Source organism: Gekko japonicus, unplaced genomic scaffold, assembly GCF_001447785.1.
Source record: "Gekko japonicus isolate JY-2015 unplaced genomic scaffold, Gekko_japonicus_V1.1 scaffold1718, whole genome shotgun sequence".
Taxonomy (NCBI): Eukaryota; Metazoa; Chordata; class Lepidosauria; order Squamata; family Gekkonidae; genus Gekko; species Gekko japonicus.
Genome location: NW_015165294.1, coordinates 370,834 through 390,185, shown reverse-complemented (window position 1 = coordinate 390,185; position 19,352 = coordinate 370,834). Strand labels below are relative to the sequence as shown.

General features: G+C 42.1%; 1 protein-coding gene across 1 annotated transcript in view; it reads right to left on the bottom strand.

Annotated features, from left to right (window-relative positions):
- Positions 1-5,711: 5,711 nt before the first annotated feature.
- The window catches only part of NELL2 (neural EGFL like 2), a gene marked incomplete at its 3' end in the record, with an annotated part of 165,179 nt that continues 151,538 nt past the window's right edge, over positions 5,712-19,352 (bottom strand). The window contains exons 14-15 of the mRNA XM_015410366.1: positions 11,519-11,641; positions 5,712-5,807 (exon numbers count right to left, since the gene is read on the bottom strand). Coding sequence (XP_015265852.1) covers positions 5,712-5,807; positions 11,519-11,641 — 219 coding nt within the window. The remainder of the gene's footprint in view (positions 5,808-11,518; positions 11,642-19,352) is intronic.

Below are 19,352 nucleotides of genomic sequence, written 5' to 3'. Positions count from 1 at the left end.
GAGCGTGTCCAGAAGAGGGCAACCAGGATGGTGAGAGGGTTGGAATCCAAGTTTTATGAGGAAAGGCTGAAAGAGTTGGGTATGTTTAGCCTGGGAAAGAGAAGGCTTAGAGGGGACATGATTGCAGTCTTTAAATATTTGAAGGGCTGTCATGTAGAAGAAGAGAAGAAGAAGAAGAAGAGATTGGATTTATATCCTGCCCTTCACTTGGAGTCTTAGAGCGCCTTACAAACTCCTTTCCCTTCCCCTCCCCACAAAAGACACCCTGTGAGGCAGGTGGGGCTGAGAGAACTCTGACACAAACTGCTCTTTCAGGAACAGCTGTGCCAGAGCTTGTGACTGACCCAAGGTCACATCAGCAGGTGCAAGTGGAGGAGTGGGGAATCAAACCCGGTTCTCCCAGATTAGAGTCTGCGCACTTAACCACTACACCAAACTGGCTCTCCAGAAGATGGAGCAGATCTATTTTCTCTTGCTCCGGATTGCAAGACTAGATCTAATGGGTGGAAATTACAAGGGAGTCGTTACCGGCGAAATATCAGGAGAAACTTCCTAACTGTAAGAGTGGTTGAGCAGTGGAACAGTCTGCCTCGGGAGGTGGTGGATGCTCCTTCACTGGACGTTTTCAAGCAGAGGCTGGTTGTAGGGCTATCTTTCGGCTATGCTCCTGCAGAATGTAGGGGGTTGGACTAGATGACCTGCAAAGTCCCTTCCAACTCTTACATTCTATGATTCTATGATGCTTGTTACCATTTACTACATTTACTTTACACATCATCTTAAGTAGTATAGTTGAAAAGACAGCTTGACACCTGATACAGGTTTGCAGAAGGCCGCTGTCATGAAACTTGACTGCTTAGTATTGTCTATTAACTCTTTATCTATAAACAACACCTGTATGGGAAAGCCTGGGAGGATGACTGTTTTCCTTAGGAAAATCCGTTTTAAAAGTTTTGTTACTGATTTTGTCTTTGAGCTTATAAAACAGGAACAATAAAAATGCAGTTGACTGAAACAATTAATTTATGACCACCGTAATGAAAGACAGCTACAGAATTGAAAATATTTTGACAAAACCCAGGAATCCGTAATGAAGGTACCTTCCCAAGCCTGAGTCTTATACTATTTCTGTCAGCTTAAGGCTAAGAATGCTGTACATATAAATACACAGTGACAGGGAGCTCATATTTGAGACTCTGTTGTATAGCTGTATGTTTTGAATGCATTAGGCTTCTCTACTGTGTGCACAGCATAATACTATGCATATTTACTCAGAAGTGTCATTAAGTTACTCTCAAGGATGTATATGGCAGCAACCTTGTTATAGTTAGTGTTCATAAGTGTGCATAAGATCCAGTTTGATAGAAAATTATGTTATTCCATAATATAACTTTTGGGAAACTGTTGGCTTGCACCCTATCACTCACTGGAAGAAAACTTCTTGGGTCAGAGAAAGGCTCCCGTTCCTCAGCAAGCCACTCTTCCAGGCATCAGAAGCTGCTGTCCCCATCCCTCTCCAGACTCACAGCTCCTTTCCTCTGCCAGGAGAAGAGGGTATCTTTGGCCAGTGGCAGTTTTTACTCACTTGCTCCTGATGCAGGAGAGAGAATGTAAGAAAGGATAGACGAGGAAGAGGAAGAAGAAGAAGAGTTGGATTTATACCCCACCCTTCACTCAGAGTCGTACAATCTCCTTCTGTTCCTCTCACCACAACAGATACTGTGAGGTAGGTGGGGCTGAGAGAGCTCCAAGAGAACTGCTCTTGAGAGAACAGCTCTGAGAGAACTGTGACTGACCCAAGGTAACCAAGCTGGGGGCATGTGGAGGGATGGGGAATCAAAGTCAGTTCTCCAGGTTATAGTTCGCCACTCTTAACCACTACACCAAACTGGCTCTCAGATGAAGATAGTCACTGTCCGTCCATCCAGAAGGACAACATTTTCATTGCGCTATCTACAGCAATTCCCAAATCGCTTTCCCTCTCAGTCTCTGTTAGTTCAAACCTCATCAGCATATATTTTTGAAGTTAGGATTTTTAAAATTCCAGTGCATCACTGGGGGTGTGGATTCAGATACACCTGAGCTGAAAATACCCCAAAAATACTTCATCCCAAATATATCAGGGAATTTTTCAGGATGCCAAACAAATAATCCCCCAAATCTCAGAAATATTCAGGATTAACAGGGAAGATTGGGAGCCAGCATTTGCAGGCTCCCAGAACTGTTTTTTTTCCTTTTCTTTTCTCTCCCTCCCATTGTTTCTGTGTTGTGTGTGGGGGGGTCCTATGAGCTTTCCATGGTGCTTTTGTCAATTTCAAATGTGTTTGTCAGTTTCAAGAGGTTCTTCCCCCCCCCCTTATTTGCTGGCCTTGCTTTGTATTCATTTATGGGTTTTTGTGCAGTGTGAATGTATCTATGATGTCCCTCGGGGGGGGGAGAAATTACTGTGGAGGTGGGGCTGCACCTGACAGACAACCGCCGGTTAGGTGTAGGAGGTAGAGGGAGTGTATTGGAAGCCATCAGAGAGGCTGGGCCAGCAGCTTTGCTTCACCTCACAGGTGGTTCTTGGCCACTCCTGATTTCCTCAACTGTCATTAGCTCTGTGCAGTCCCCTGTAGAGTTTTTTTTTACCTCAGAACACTGAGCTCTGCAGCTGACCAATCAGAAAATGGGGGGTGCAGAGAGGCAGCTGCCTGGCAGCCGCATAGGAATCAATGGGGGGAGCACATTTCTCCTCTTTTGACCCACTTAGGGGTCAAATTTCTAAAAGAAATCCCTTCTTAGCAAGCACCTATGCCATGGTAGGAGCGCTCTCCCCGAATTTGGTGTTTCTAGGTCCAGTGGTTTGGCCTGGGTGTTGATTTTACGGTGAGGGGAGTTATTTTATATATATAGATGGTGGAGGAGGATTCAGATAATATCAAGAGTAAGCACTGAAGGCACTAGGGCTGCTACTGCTACTACTATACAGGTGCGTGGCAGCTGAGTGACTAGTAGTGTACAGTCTGCACTAGAAGGGGAAAATGAAGCTTTTCTTCTGTGCCAAGAGGTGAGCAAAGTTGCAGGAAAGCCTTTTGCCATACTTTAACTAAAATTTAGTAAGGCAAGACAGACTTGCCTCTGGGGCTTAATCCACCCCAGGAGCTGCCAATTAACAATCCCTGATTTAGAGCATTATTAGCCATGTGCATGTTGTAATTGCTTTCATTTGAACAAAGCAGTAAATGAAAACAATTTCTCTTGTGGTGTTAATAGTGCTAAAATACTCCAGCAGGTTTAGCAGTATCAGCACACTTAACAGGTTTTGTGGTAGCTTTGACACAAAATTATATTGCGAGCGCTAGTAAAACTATTTTTCTAAACTGGTTTGAGTACTGGAATTAGACCTTTTATACAAACTCCCCTGGAACGGTCATAATCTGAATCTTTCTATTATGGTGGTCAATGCACCTGAACAAATTAATTTGAAGCTGTAATGAAGAGCAAAAGCCACCCATGCTAAATATTTAGCTGCCACTGAAAGTGACACAACTACAGAGAGACCTAATCTGTAGCAATTACTGAGGCAATTCACTGACCAGATCTGAATTTTAATCTGCAATCATCAGGTCATGCAAAGGAAGGTACAAAAATGAGTAATGATCTATTCTTGAATTTCTAGGCCACTATGCTATTGTAAAAAAAAAAAAGCATTTCATGTCTCTATGGTATATCTATACACATTGCAGGAATAATCCACGGACAAACTTTGGAGGGAAAGTACTGTGAGAAGGGGATACCAAATAAAATATAAAATTTATTTCTATGTTATTCCATTCAGCTATTCCTCTACTTTTTCATACATATACTGGAGAATGGTTATGAATTTTGCTACCCCACGTGACTCTTCAGTGCTGTGCAAGTCTGTGACCATCTCTTATTCAAAGCTTTAATACAAGCATTATATATCCAAGTGAGGTATGAATTTACTTCAGTGCTTTAATGCAATATAATATTCTACTTTATTGTCTCCTTCAGTGAACTGTCATGAGCAGAAAAAGGTATTAGCTGATATGGAAAAATCCTGAAGCAGGTTATAGTGGATAGACTGGTAAATTACACTTTGAATTTGAGAGCCAGAGGGGGGTAATGGTTAAGAGTGTCAGACTAGTATCTGGAAGACCCAGGTTCAAATACCGCTTTGTGCTGTTTGACTGCATTGTTTTTATATTTTGTAATCTACCTTTAGTTTCAGCAAGACAGGGGAGCTACAAATGAAACGAATAAATATCAGAATATGAGGGGGCTTTGTGCGAGAGGCACAACTGCTGGGTGGATTAAAAGGGTGCAATCATACGGCAACATCTGGCAAGTGTTGCGCACCCGTCTCCAACCCATAGCATCCGGCTGAAGATGCAGAGTTAAGTAGCTGGGAAAATGTAGTATTATCTGGAAAACGTGGGGCGCGGGCGGGCGTCTGATCACAGAAGCGCTGGTAACCCGTCGCATCCGGCATCTGTCCACGTCCCACCAGATGTTTTCTTGTAAGCCTCCGGGGTATGCACACAAGCGCGCACAAACGCGGTACTGCTTCGTTGCCATGCTTCACTATCACTGTGTGATTGGCGGCTGATGGCCTGAGCAAGATCGTGATACCGTGCTTCATTTTGCTCCGGAGCAAAAAGCCTCACTTCCTCCCCAGATAATCTCGCTCGTGTGACCGGGGCCTATGGTTAGTTTTCTAAGGTGTTAAGGTGTAGCAAATGAGTTAACCAAATTATGCCTGAAGACAGCCACTGGATCATTTGAAGAAAGAAATAGCTGTTACTTAGACAACACTACTGAGGAACATCTAACAAGTTTACAATGCATTTCAATTTAATATAGTTCTAGAGAGGCAACCAAAAATTTGAAACATATAGCAGTAGCAGAGCTCAACACAGACAGTCATGTCTAAGTGTAGAACCCCATCTCATTTATTTAATATCAGTAATGTAATACAATCCAGATGTGTTTCTGTATGTGAGTGCAAGAAACTAAAAAAAAGTTTGCTGCTTGCAGGAGAAGGAGACATTGGGAACCTGGAAAGGAATAACAAAACTATAGAGGCAATCCTATGAATAAACCAACATAGAAATATTTTTTGTGTTTCGATACAAGTCCCTTCCTCTTCCTGTTCCCCAAATATACAAGAAGCAATGCATAATTGAGACAATTAGATCACAGCCATGAGATGGAAAGAACACCCAGTGAAATCAATGGCAGCTGATACCATCAGCAGTATAAGATACCACCATGTAAATAATAAATATTGCCATAATGATTAACTGCAGTAAATAAAATCTTTTGCTTCCTATAGAATATGCATGCTTAGTACTGATAAAATCTAATTTAAATTAAATTAATATTTTTATTCCACATTCTCTGCTAATATGTATCCAGGATCTGGGATTGATAATATTTGAAAAAGACATCACAATTAAGAACACATGACAAAATATGGTGGCCATTCTTCCATGCATGAAAGACTAGTGCTTATACAGTCAACCTGTTTACCTGACAAAATGAATTTGCACCACCAGAAAAATTCTCCAATGAGGGGAGAGAAAAAGAGCATACATACAGTTTCTTCTGCCATAACAGTTCTTACACTTGAGATATATATTTGAAATTCATCGTATGACTTTATAAACTCATATAAGATTCACTTGGAAAGAAAATGAGAATCTCACCAGTTTCACAGCTTGGGCCAGTGAACCCCTGTGGACAGGCGCAGACATTTGAAGCAATACAGGCTCCCCCATTTCTACAACCATCTTTGCAGAATGCTGAAACCATTAAAGAAAATCATGATATGATCCCTCAGCACTACGATAGAACACATGAAATAAATGAATCTCTTAAATAAACATAACAGTCACACAACTGCCCTGATGCCCTAACACAAAATATTTGAAACCCACTTGTTCATCTGCTAGATACTGAAACTTTCTAGCCCATGTCCTTATGCTTGAGCTAGATATGTGTCTGAATTTGGCTTGCTACATAATTATTTTTGGTAATGATAGATGTGGTTACCTCGTTACAGCAGGTTGAGGTTCTATTTTAATGCTTCAGGAGGTGCTTTTCTCTGGGTTCATACAATGGCACTGGGGAATGTTTCAGTGCACAGTGCATTACTGTGATGGATTGCATGGGTCCTTCCCAGGTTAAGATGGAGGGTCCAAATTATGTGGGAACGACACACAGCACTGGTCCACTTACACAGATGTGGACATCAAAATGCTACACTAGTGACATGGTCTAAACCCATGAAAAAGTGCCTCACAGAGTGCCCATACAATGTTTAAGCACCTAACTGATGTATGATTTAGGACCCTTCGGAATTTGGATTTCGATTTTGGAATTAAGGCCCTTTAGATTTGGAATTTAGAAAATCAAGAATTTCTGAACATCTGGAACTTTGTATAAAAGTCAACGAGAATAGCCATTTTCTACTTTAAAAAACCCCAAAAGGCAAACCACTTTTTAAAAGGTTTCACTCAGCCTTCTGTCCCTTCCCAGTGCCTGTGCCAATCCCAAAGAACGGAGATGTGGCAAGTGAACACACCAATAGCCACTATTGCCAGGCAGCAGTGCCAGTTATTAGGAAATGACTACAATCTGGGTATGAACCCGGAACAGTGCAAAAGTCACCAAGGTAGCATTGCAAATGGCACAGCGGAGCAGGGGACAGCTATTACTGGTGAGTGAAATAAAATAATATACAAGAGCAAGTAATAACAATTACTGTGACCATGATAGCTATTAAACAGCAATTTTACTTTATGGAAACAATAAATCATCCATACCAAAATGTCAAAGTGAACATGTGCTTGTTACAAAAATATTGAGATCAACCAAACATACAAAAGCAACTTTGAAAAGTGTAAACAAAATCTGTTTTTTTCAAAAATATTTATAGCATTATAAGATAAGGTATTAAGTAAAGTGCAAATAAAGTACAAAATGTGTAATTACATTAAGACAGATACAATTACAAGTGGGACATAAACCCTGCTGAAATACCATCTTAAAGGGACCAAGCCATCTTCTTTATGCTGTAAGGACCGAGACAACCATTCACCTTAACAACCAAAGATAAGTCCCTCATAGCATGAAGACTTCAAAGTTGGTACAGACAACAGACCTGTTTCAAATCGATAACTTTATCAAGTTGTTAAGTCTTCATAAGGTTTGTGGGACTTCCACTAGTTCCCAAGAATTCACAAGTGCATGGCAGCCAGCATCCCTCATGACAAGCTTGAGATACCCGCCGATTAATAAGACTCTTGATGTCCAATCACAAATCTCAGACTAGCAAAACCATTAGACTCGGATCGGTTGTGCCAATCTAAGATTTGTGATTGGACATCAAGAGTCTTACTAATCTGTCGGCAGCGTTTGACGTGGTCGACCATCAGTTACTGATCCACCGCCTCACCGACATAGGAGTCCAGGGGCTTGCCCTGCAATGGCTTGCCTCCTTTCTCCAAGGTTGGGAACAAAGGGTGGCACTAGGGGAACAGCTGTCCAGAAGGCACCCACTGGATTGTGGAGTGCCTCAAGGGGTGGTGCTTTTCCTGGTGCTATTCAACAGCTATATGCGCCCCCTTGCCCAGATCGCCCGGAGGTATGGGCTGGGGTGTCACCAGTATACGGATGACACCCAGGTCTATCTGTTGTTGGGCAGCCAATCTGATTCCAGACCAGAAGGTCTGGACCGGGCATTACAAGCCATGGCTGGTTGGCTTAGACTGAGCTTACTGAAATTGAATCCGATGAAGACACAGGTCCTGTGCCTGGGGCAGTCTGGGGGTAGGGATCCCACTCCCAAGCTTTGATGCACCGATCCATTCAGTCAGATCTTACGCACAACTGTAAGGCAGGACCACTAGTCAATAGTGGCACACAGTGAAAATTGTGCCATAACACCAGTTGCTATGGTTTCTTGTCACTAGGAACATGTGGAATACACATTGTGTCGTCTGAAGACTATTAATGTATCTGACGTTTTGTAGATATGTATTGGTTGCATGTCAATATTTTTGTAACAAACATGTGTTTACTTTGACATTTTTGTTACTGTTGAGTGGGCAAATAGCCTGGGCAGCACTGGCTGGCAGGTACTGGGTGAGTGGACAAATACCCTGGGTAACACTGGCAGGTAGACTGGAACAGCAGACAGAGACACGTGGATGAGTGGTTGGGAAATACCCCAGCAGCACTAGCCACAACACAGTTGAGTAAATGAGCCCAGTCTTGGAGTAGCAGTTGGTAAAAGCAAAGTGGCAGCAGGAGGAGGCAGCAGACTGAAGCATAGCATGTCCTGTACTGTGGACTGGAATGTGCCATTGTCTCTTAAAGGGCACCTCAGGAAAAGCCTGCCAATGGTAGACTGGCCTTAAGGAAAACCAGCTTTTCCACAAATCCAGGTTCCAAGTGTGAGCAGTGTGCACTGGCAACATCCTTTGCCCAAGAGAACATCCACTCACTGGGTTTGTGGGCAAGACATCAATGCCCTGCCACCTTGGTCAGACCTTCCCAAACAGGTCTCTTTTTTCCAGCCCAGTAAGCCAAGGAATCAGTCTCTTTCACCATGCAGGGCTCCTGCATGTGCACCTCCACCTCTGCCACTGTATCTCCTCCCTCTGGGGTGGTGCCTCTGGGGGACAGGCCTCTACCATATCCTATAAAACCTGCTCTGCTGTTGTAGGGGCATGCAGGTCTAGTACACATGGATGTAGGGGCCTCTATTCATTTATTTATTATTTGTATTTATTGCCTGTCCATCTCGCAAGCGGGCTCAGGGCGGGTAACATCATAAAAAATACAATAAATACAATTAAAATTAAACAATTTAAAATTAATAAACATTAAAACACAGACTTCTAACAAATCAGCTGGCTGCAGATTCCCTGGCATATTATTTGGGTTGGTAAGTAGATGGGTGACAACCACCTCAGGGAGGCCATATAGAGATGTCCGCTGCCTCAACCAAAGGCCTGGCAGAACAGCTCCATCTTACAGGCCCTGCGGAACTGAAGAAGATCCCGCAGGACCCTAATCTCGACTGGGAGCCTGTTCCACCAGGCAGGGGCCAGGGCAGAAAAAGCCCTGGCCTAGTCAAGACAAGACGGACGTCCTTTGGGCCAGGGACAACCAGGAGATGTTGATATATAGAGCGTAACGCTTTTCGGGGCATATATGGGAAAAGGTGGTCCCTCAGATATGTGGGTCCCAGGCCATATAAGGCTTTAAAGGGGCTGGTACACAAGTTCTGAAGCTGGAATCTCTCATCTTTTTCCATATGTACATGGAAAAAGCCCATGCACATAGTCATACAATAGAACAGGACTCAGGATGTATAATGGTATAGTATAGTCCAGTCTTGTAAGCTCTTGGAAGCTAAGCAGGGTTGGTACTTGGATGGATTTTGCAGAGAAAGACCACTTCTGCTTAAACACTTGCCTTGAAAACCCTATGGGGTTGGCATAAGTCTGCTGCAACTTGATGGCACTTTACACCAGCGGTGTACTTAGCCTATTTGTTATCTGGGGTGGGTAATTTTTTAACACCCTCTCTATTTTTTTGCCAACAAGTCACAGCTGACTTATGGCAACCCCCTAGAGTTTTCAAGACAAGAGACGTTCAGAGGTGGTTTCTCATTGCCTGCCACTGCGTTAGCCTTGCTTAGCTTCTGAGAGTACCTCCTCCTGTGCCATGTTTTCTGGGTTCCAAGGGTCTAGAGGACTCAGGCAAAGCAGCCAGTGGATAGGGAGACCCTCTGAATGACCGATCAGAGAGCGAACTGATTTTGGAGCGTGTTGGAATGTTCAGGGGAGTCCATGACCAAAATAGAATTATATATACCAGAGGGGAGATATAGATAGATAGATATAGATATAGATATAATCATGCCAGTTTAAAAAAAATCAAATCCCAACACATTATTGCAGCAGGGTAGCCAGCATGGTGTAGTGCTTAAAGTGTTGGACTAGGTAATCTGAAAAATCCAGGTTCAAATCCCCACTTGTGCCATGGAAGCTTTCTGGGTAACCTTGGGCCAGTCACATTACTTTCAGCCTAGTCCTGACCTAGATAGCCCCAGGATAGCCTGATCTAATCAGATCTCAGAAGCTAAGCAGGGCCAACTTGGAGGCAGGCAATGGCAAACCACCTCCAAACGTCTCTTGCCTTGAAAACCCTAAAGGGTCACCATAAATCAGCTTTGACTTGATGGGGGGGGAATCAATCACACCACTCATGTTCTGAATGGGCACTTGGGAGAGCTTCTTTTTTCCACTTTGACCATCCCAAACATCTACAAGGGATTTTGAGAGCTAAGAGTCTGCCTTTGTACTAACTTTTACTAATTAACACTAGCCAAAGCATCACAAAATAGTGATTGCAAGCTTCACCAGACTGGATGTTAGGAAAATCAGTACTTCTCAAATAAGGTGCCCCCATCCTCCATTGTTTCCAAAGGATTAAAGTAAAACCAGAGGATCTCTGCAGTAGAAATTGAAGGGGGGGGGGCATTTTTGCAAGCCCAACAGAACAAGTGCAATCACAGGGTGCCCAACAGAACTCAGTGCCATTAGGAGAATGCCAGCTGATGTCAAGCACAGAATCACAGTCCAAGCGGGGGGGGGGAGATTGGAAGCCCTGCAGAACCAGTGCAATGTACAGTGCCAGCAAACTCAGTGCCTTCTGTTCATAATATTAACAAAAGCTTGTCTTGAGACCTGGGGGGGGGGTGTACTGGAAAATTAGATGGAGACAGAAATGAATGAGAAAAATGTGGAAAATAGGGAGAGAAATTAAGAGAGGGAAAGGTTGTTGTATCTTGTTGCAACACCATAACTACTGATTTGCAAGATCTGGCTGAGCTGAGCACAAGGAAAGGAAGAAAGAAAGGCTAGACTCTTGGAAAAATGACATGCAGCCTGGCTATTACAGTAGCAGTTATCAGCGTGCTGGCTTGGTTGTACGATCTGTTAAGCAAGTTTGCTTCAGTCTTGGAGAAAGGGAACTCAAGCTGATCCTATAGTGCTTTTTGCTATGCTCAGACGTCCCTGAGACCCCAGTGGCTGCTGTCAGAACAGCATTTTGAAAATTAAAGACATTTGGCTGGATGCAGAATGACACTAGCTTCAAGGGACCCCTTCAAGCATCTTCCTCAAGCTACACCCAGGGCAGAGCACATCCCCGCCCCTAGTATGCCACTGTTATACACACACACATTTACCACTGCATGGATATGTGTGCCAGGAAGCTATAGCCATGATCTTCCAGTATATCCACAGGTATTGGTAAGCATGCTTTTGCTGTTTGATTTGTTAGATGTATAAGATCTAATGCTGAAATGATTTAATTGTGCCTTTACCTTCCTTATATTTGTTGAACTGGAATTATTAAAAGGTACACAGCTTTTCTGGTATCAGTGAAAAAAACCCAGAGTTTAGAATGGAATTTGATTTTTGTTCTCATTGCTTACCTTTGCACACGGTGCCATTTCCTGTATAACCTGGTTTACAGACACAGTTATGCCCTCCCACAGTGTTGAAACACAGTGCATTTTCATCACAGTTGTGTTGGTTTGTGAGGCATTCATCATGCTCTGGAAGATGAAACAGTAAATGTATATTATTTGGAACATTCAACAGTAAAAGGCAGTAAAGAAACAAAAAATACATTTCCATGCTAACAAGCTGAAAGATGTCAGTGGTTAGTTCAAGTGATTCACAGCATTTACTCAAAAGCTAAGCAAGAAACAAAATTGATATTTTCTCATTCCCAGGGTATTGAGATAGTGGAAAGCTCTGTGAAATGTGGTATAACCTTTTCCTCTGTTCACTAAACACAGAAGAGGTAATCCAAAGCCTTCAAATAAAGTAGAGTTTTGTTATAGATGTCAACAGAATGCACATCTACAACCTTAACTTGGGGGGGGGGGATAGTGCAAAGTAATGTAAAGTAGAGATGTACACTGAAAAAATAAGTATTTTTTGGATCTGGATTTCAGAGAGGGCAATAATATAAATATTCTTTGTTAATCAGGTCTCCAATATAAATTCAATATCTGGATTAGGGTATTTCTTGGGATTCCAAAATTATTTGGGTCCATTATTCCCTAGGAGGGATCTTTCTGGGCGGCTAGAGTTGCTGTTTTTAAGGCAAATAATGCCAAAATTGCAAAATTGCCTATCCACTAAAGACCCCCTCAAAGATTCAACTGAATTGGACCAAGGAGTCCTATTTTATGGGCTCCTGAACAATATGCCCCCAGTCATCCCCCATTGTTTCCATTGAGAAAAAGGTTCCATGCTTTCTCCAGGGCAAAGAATAGCCAAACACACAGCAAGCAACCACTGGCCCATAGCCTCCCATTGCAAACAGAACCAACAAGCCCAAGAGAACCAATGTCAAACAAGAGAATCCCAGAAGAACCACAGGCCAATGTGGCAAACCTAAAACATCCAGTGTTAAACCACAGAATCCACCTAAACCAACTGAAGCAAATGAAGGGTCACTACGACCAGCTCAAGAGAACCAGTGCCAAACCACAGAAGCCAAGAGAACTATAGTGGCAAGCTCCCCCTAACACGTGATACCATTTGCCTGTAAGTGCTACCTCCCTCCCCCTTTCCCTCCTGTTGCCTGGGAAATCTGCAAAAAGTGAAACAGCAACCACCAAGTTTGGATTCTTAAAATGCCAGCCCCAGATTTTCTTGAATATTTCTGGGGATATTTGGGATACCAGTATTACTTAGATTCTTGAATAGCTATCTGGATTCTGAAAAGACCTGAAAATACTAATAAGATATTTTTGTATATATTCAGACTGGATATATCTGATCGCACATCCTAATTTAAACACTCTCTCTCTCTCTTTGCTGTAAAAGCAATGGGATTTAAGTTTCACACAGTGCTTGTTTAAAGATAGATCAGCATAGATTACATATGCAAGCAAACATTCATCATAATTTCATTCACCATAAACATTCATCATAATTTCTTTCACCAACACCTCCTCCCTGAGTTCTACGCATACTTTGACTGCTTATTGTTATACATATATACTATCACTGTTGATTGCTGCCCATATTGGTCTATTTCTGGAACTGGAAACCAAGCTTTTGAATGTTAGTGATGACTCAGATGCTAATTCTTTCTGAGACATTTGGCAGTTTATCTGAAGTTTATTCTTTCAATCTTTGCATTTATGAAAGTAAAACAGTAATTTCTATACAGCAATTATTTCAAGCAGGGTTACCTAAATTAGAGCTGCAAATCTGATTGATCACCAGATTACTGCCTATGAGTTTAGCAAGGCATTATTTTCGGAAACGAAATGACTGAGCCAGATCACATTTTTGTGTCCCCCCTTTTGATCAATAATTTTCAAACTGTGTTCCAGGGAACCCTGGTGATTTCTCAGAAGCCTATCAGGGCTTTATCAAAGATAAATTTCTTACTACCATCAGTTTCTCTTGCAGTGTGCAACTGCAGACGAATCCTGGGTGTGTTCTATCATGTACCCTGAAGTTCTTGCAGGACAAATGACAAATATTTCATTAGAAATTACTGTGAATATTTTAGAACATATTTCTCTGCAATATGTGAAATACCATGGTAGATATGCAAGGAATCTTTGCTGGAGGACAGAAATTTGAAAGTAACTGGTTTACATTAATGTTTTAAATTCTATAACATACCTACATTTTCTAAACAGAAAGGATACATATTTCTGTTTGTGCACCACTCTGCAAAATCCGTTCTGAGGATTCCTCAAATAATGAACTGAGACCATGGTTTGAACTGAGTTTGTAAATAACGATTTAGAGAAAGTGCTATTAAGGGCAAACAGTGGCTTCACAATTTGATTGTCACAGTACACTGTGAACAGAACAAATAAACAGGAAGAATTCTACATGTAAGAGGAAAATAGAGACGGTGCAAGCTCTTTGTGTGTTCCCAAATCTGCAGACCACAGAACTGGAATTATGATGTGGAAACTGAGCCACTACGTGACCACTGTATATGAACCAGTATATGACCTCTGTCTCTTCCTCCAATTCCACTCACAAATTGTACCGCTGTGGTCAGACCATTTAAATCTTCAGCAAAATGTGTTGAGGAACCGCTGCTTTTGATTCCTGAAGCATGAGATTTAATTACTCCCACCTCAGCATGGATAACTATATTAATACTTATGAAATTATTTAGCCATTGTAATAAGCTTGTTACAGCATATGACTTTGTGACCACCAACAGCAGTGAATTCCACAGGCTGGCTCCACATAACCAAAAGAATCATTTATATTGGATCAAGCTATTAGGAAAGAACAAGAAGACACAACTTTGCAAATTAGGGCCACATGTCAGCTGTGCTGTGGAATTAAATAGACAGGCTTGGCTGCTTTGTATCGTTATCTCAATGGCATTGAAATGTAGCTTGAATTATTTTTTTCTCACCTTGTGTAATGCAACATGAAAATTATTGTGGGATGCTATGCAATGTATTGATAAGGAAAACACCCAAATGTTTTATAGATGCTATTTCTTTACTCTCTTGAGAACAAAACTATACTCAAACAACACAGAGCTTAGTATCTTGACAATTTTAAAGAACATATAATCTTAGCTCAAGAACAGTTTTTAAAATAGCTTTATTACAAAACAAAGTTTGAACTTTAGTTCTTGTAGATTTTCCAGAATCAGCCTTACCTGAGTAGATATAAATTGCCTGCCTACCATTTTTCTTCGCACATTGACACAGAGAGTACTCCGTCTTTCTGTTTTACACCTCTGAGGATGCCAGTCACAGCTGCTGGCAAAATGTCAGGTACTACAATGCCAAGACCACAGCCATACAGCCCAGAAAATCTACAACTACTAATGAACTCCAGCCGTGAAAGCCTCCGACAACATAAAGTTTGAACTGACAGTTGTCAAACTGAGTTAGAATTGTTGTCAAATTCGGTCTTCACAGTAGTCAGCAGATTCAGCACCAAGTACTCTTTTCAATGGTCTGGTGCTTGTGGAGTTTTGCATACTACTGAATTAGTACACCTCTAAGGGAGAGCTATGTTTATGCACCCCCCAGTGCAAATGTACTCCTATAGGAGGAACAGGACACTTGCTGTTAGTTAACGTTGCCAGTTATGAGTTGACAATCTTTAATGGTGGCTATCTCAATTGCAGAGTGATGGAGGCAACTATGCTACCTGCTGTCATAGATGTTATGTTAATTTATTTGTATATTTGTGGAGGAAGTAGGATGCCACTCCTTCACTCTTGTTGGTCAAAGAAAATAATCTTAAGTGTCAGAAGATGCTTTTTGATCACCATTTTGGCAATAATCCTGGCTGTAGCATATGGCACCTGTCTGTTTAAGAGACAGGCTTAGGTCCTAAATGGAACTCCCTCTCTTCACTTAAATGAATGTGTCTTGCGGAATGTACTAGTTAGAACTGGGTTCTTAGTAGTTAGGACTAGGTGTGTGCATTCGGCATAAACCGAGCCGAATGCATGCCTGAAAAATACCTTATAGAATCATAGGTCCCTGCCACACGGCAGGGGAAAAGCCTCTTAAGGCGCGGCTTTTAAAAGCCGCGCCAACGTTGAGACACCGTGGCGGGATCCCACGGATCCCCTGGCCGCCGCGCCTTTTCTCCCCAGCGCGATCAAACACCGGGGAGAAAACATGGCCCTAACCAGGAGCCGGCCGAACTGCGCATGTCGGAGCATGCGCAGTTCGGCTCCGGGCCGGGGCTGTACCGGCGCAAGGACGCGCCGGCGATCAAACATACGGCTAGAAGCGCCGTTTCCATTTGAACCACCAAGGTAGGTGGTTCAACTTGCGCCGGCTTTTCTGGGGAAAGGGCCAGTTCGGGTACGGAAGCAGGACGCTTCCCAGATGTTGTGGTGTGATCGCGCTGCTTTGATCCGCCCCCGAACTGTCCCGCAACTGGCCCAAATCCCCTCGTGTGGACGGGACCATAGAATCATAGAATGTTAGAGTTGGAAGGGACCTTACAGGTCATCTAGTCCAACCCCCTGCACTCTGCAGGAGCATAGCCGAAAGATAGCCCTACAACATACCTGAAAGATGGTCATTTAGCCTCCGCTTGAAAACATCCAGCAAAGGAGCATCTATCTCCTCCCAAGGCAGTCTGTTCCACTGCTCAACCACTCTTACAGTTAGGAAGTTTCTCCTGATATTTAGCCGGTATCGACTCCCTTGTAATTTCCACCCATTAGATCTAGTCTTGCAATCCAGAGCAAGAAAGAATAGATCTGCTCCATCTTCTACATGACAGCCCTTCAAATACTTGAAGATTGCAATCATGTCCCCTCTAAGCCTTCTTTTTCCCAGGCTAAACATACCCAACCTTTCCTCATAAGACTTGGATTCCAACCCTCTCACCATCCTGGTTGCCCTCTTCTGTACATGCTTGAGCTTGATATTTTTATTGATATTTTATTGATATTTTTCAGGTATCAAGTAAGCCAGAGATCTGTATTCAGCTACCTATATAGCTGAGTTCAAAAAACAGCTGATTTTATCCAGCTTTTAATCAGGTTCATTCAGCTATACCCAGCCAAAAGGCAGCTGCCAGCCATGTAAACCTAACAGCAGACAGGTGGAGCTGCCAGTCAGCTGTTTGGTTTAAATGCTGATTGATTTATATGGGAGGGCTGCCTTCCCTCCCTGAGCTGCCCGCTGCAGTGGGGAACTTGGGGAGGGAAAGAAGAGAGAAAAGACATGTTTTGCTCTCTGCCTTTCCTTCTTCAGCCACCCTGCAGAGGTAGGATTGCTGGGGAGTGAAAGTCAGAGAGTGAAGGCATGTTTAAATGCCTTTCTTCCCCTCCCCAAGCTGGCTCTGGGAAGGAAAGACATTTAAACATGCCTTCCCTTCTGTAGCCACCCCATTCCCAGAGCTGGCTCAGGGCAGGAAAGAAAGACATTTAGGTTTCCACTGGTCAGTTTCACTCCCTTCCACCAGACAGGTTTAAATGGTCTAAACCTAACAGTTGACAAGCAGGGAGTAAAACTGACCAGTGGAAGTGGCAGGGTGGCTGGGGAAGAAAGGAATATATTCAGAAATACTGAATATTTTTCCAATCCAGATACTATACCAGTATTGGAATTGGGAAATTCAGTATTTATTGATATTTTTCAGATCAGATATACTCGAATCTGAAAAATCCCAATATTTTTCTTGTACACCCCTAGTTAGGACTCCAGCGACATTAAGTCTAAGTTGTTCCCTGCCTTGTTGTTCTGCACATTAAAGAAGGTCCTTGAAGATATCCTGCCTGCTGCATCTCTCTGGCCTTAGGGCAGAACATTTAACCACCTTCACAGAAAACTCTATGGTTTTCCCTATGACGATCTGGGCCATGCCCTCAACGTGAGCGACGTAGCACATCACTTCCTATGACGTGATGGTGGCGTGCGCGCGCACCACCGAGGAGCTCCCAGAGCCCGGCGAGGCTCCCCCGCTGCCAAGGTAAGAAGACTTGGCAACCCTACTTTATAGGCTCAAGACAGATTTTATTCCTCAAAATGATACCTTTGATTACCATTTTAAATGCACTTTGGAAAGAAGCACTGCTTTCAATTCATCTTCAGTATGGAAACAGGAGAATTATGTAACTATGAACTGGTAATTTCTATTTATTTCTCTTAACTCCAACTTTGACCACTTTTATATCTCTTTGGCTTTATTGTGAAGCACAATTGGACATACAGTAGCAATAATATCATCCAGAGATAATACTGCTCCTTTATAACCTCTGCTCATTACAGTGGCATGTAAGCAGGGGTAGAATTTGAAAAATGTCTTAAGAGGTGTTCAGCATTCACATAGAGAAGCCAGCCAGTTGAGGAAACAAAACATAAGTCCTGACCTCAGAAACATTTCCCCCCTTTCTTCTCACCCCTTTCTTTTTTTTAGGTACATAGTTTGTACATTGTTTGAATTTTCATGTAAAAGGACAGTGTGGAAATACACACTGAAGTGGTATGAGAGAACAGAATTTATAAAGATACAAGGCTACAAATTAAAACACAGGACAAGATCACTTATTCCCCTCAAATGAACAATGACCACACAGATATTGTTAACAACTTAGTTAAATCCTAAGAACTCTTTTTGTGAGTAAACCCCACCACATAGACCTGAGTAAGATTTGGGGAGGGGCAGAAATCAGAAAAATGCAGTTCCTGTCAGTTCATGGTCAAACCAGGAGGTTCATTTGTGAACCGAACCTGTTTGTGGCCTCCCCAAACCCCTATGAAAGGAACTTTGAAGCCCAAAAAACAGCTGAGCAATGGAACCCCTTTGAAGTCCAAAAAACAGCAGAGCAATGGGGAACAGCCTGCTCCCTGCAACTCAGCTGTTTTGGGCTGTCTTGTGCCGTCTCTTTAAAGTTTAAGGGGGGTACACAAGAAAGCCTGAAAAACAGCTGAGTTTTTCTTGTGTCTTGTGCAGTCCCTTTAAAGTTTAAAGGGACTGCACAAGACAGAATGGAATGGCTCAGTTGTGCTTGTGGCTTTCACTTTTTTTAACAAAAAAATCAGTGAATGTTAATGTATGTAATTATGTAATGTATGTATGTAAATATATATGCTCTTAAATTGGATTTATGTAATTCATTACTTGTATATAAATTAAATAATATGAACAATATTATAGCCTTATATATAACAATATTATAGCCTTATATATAACAATCAGTTGTTAACAAAATTGATTATATATAGAGATGTTATATGTAGTTACAATTAATTCAAGCAGATATTAAGACTAGATAAATAATGAAAGTTAAATATAACTGTTCTAGACAACAATCAGCCCCACTTAACCATGAAAGAATGGATCTTACTGTGGCTAATGGAGCAACCTCCACTAAAAAGGACTAATAATAAAAGGAAGCAACCCTGGAAAAGCCCCCCTCCCCCTCCCAAACCTTTGATATGCGGTTAAAACTTTTATTCAGTTAATTCATTCAGAAGAAATTTAGTGCTTTAAAAAAATTATTACAGGGCAAAACCAAACTCATCCTTAATATTCAAATACATAACGTGCCTGTTGGTAGGTCAAGCATATTTTATGGACACTTTATTATCTTTGATGGGTGAGAACTGCATCTTCCTTTTTTGTAATTGTTGGTTTCTATCTACATGGGGATATTCAGGTTGTGTAAAAGCTTGTAGAAGATCCTGTCGTTATGGGTGATTAGCACTTTGATAATGTGAACCATCTGTAAGGTATTTTAGCTTGCTGGAGAGCTTCGGTAAAAGGTTTTAAATCTCTGTG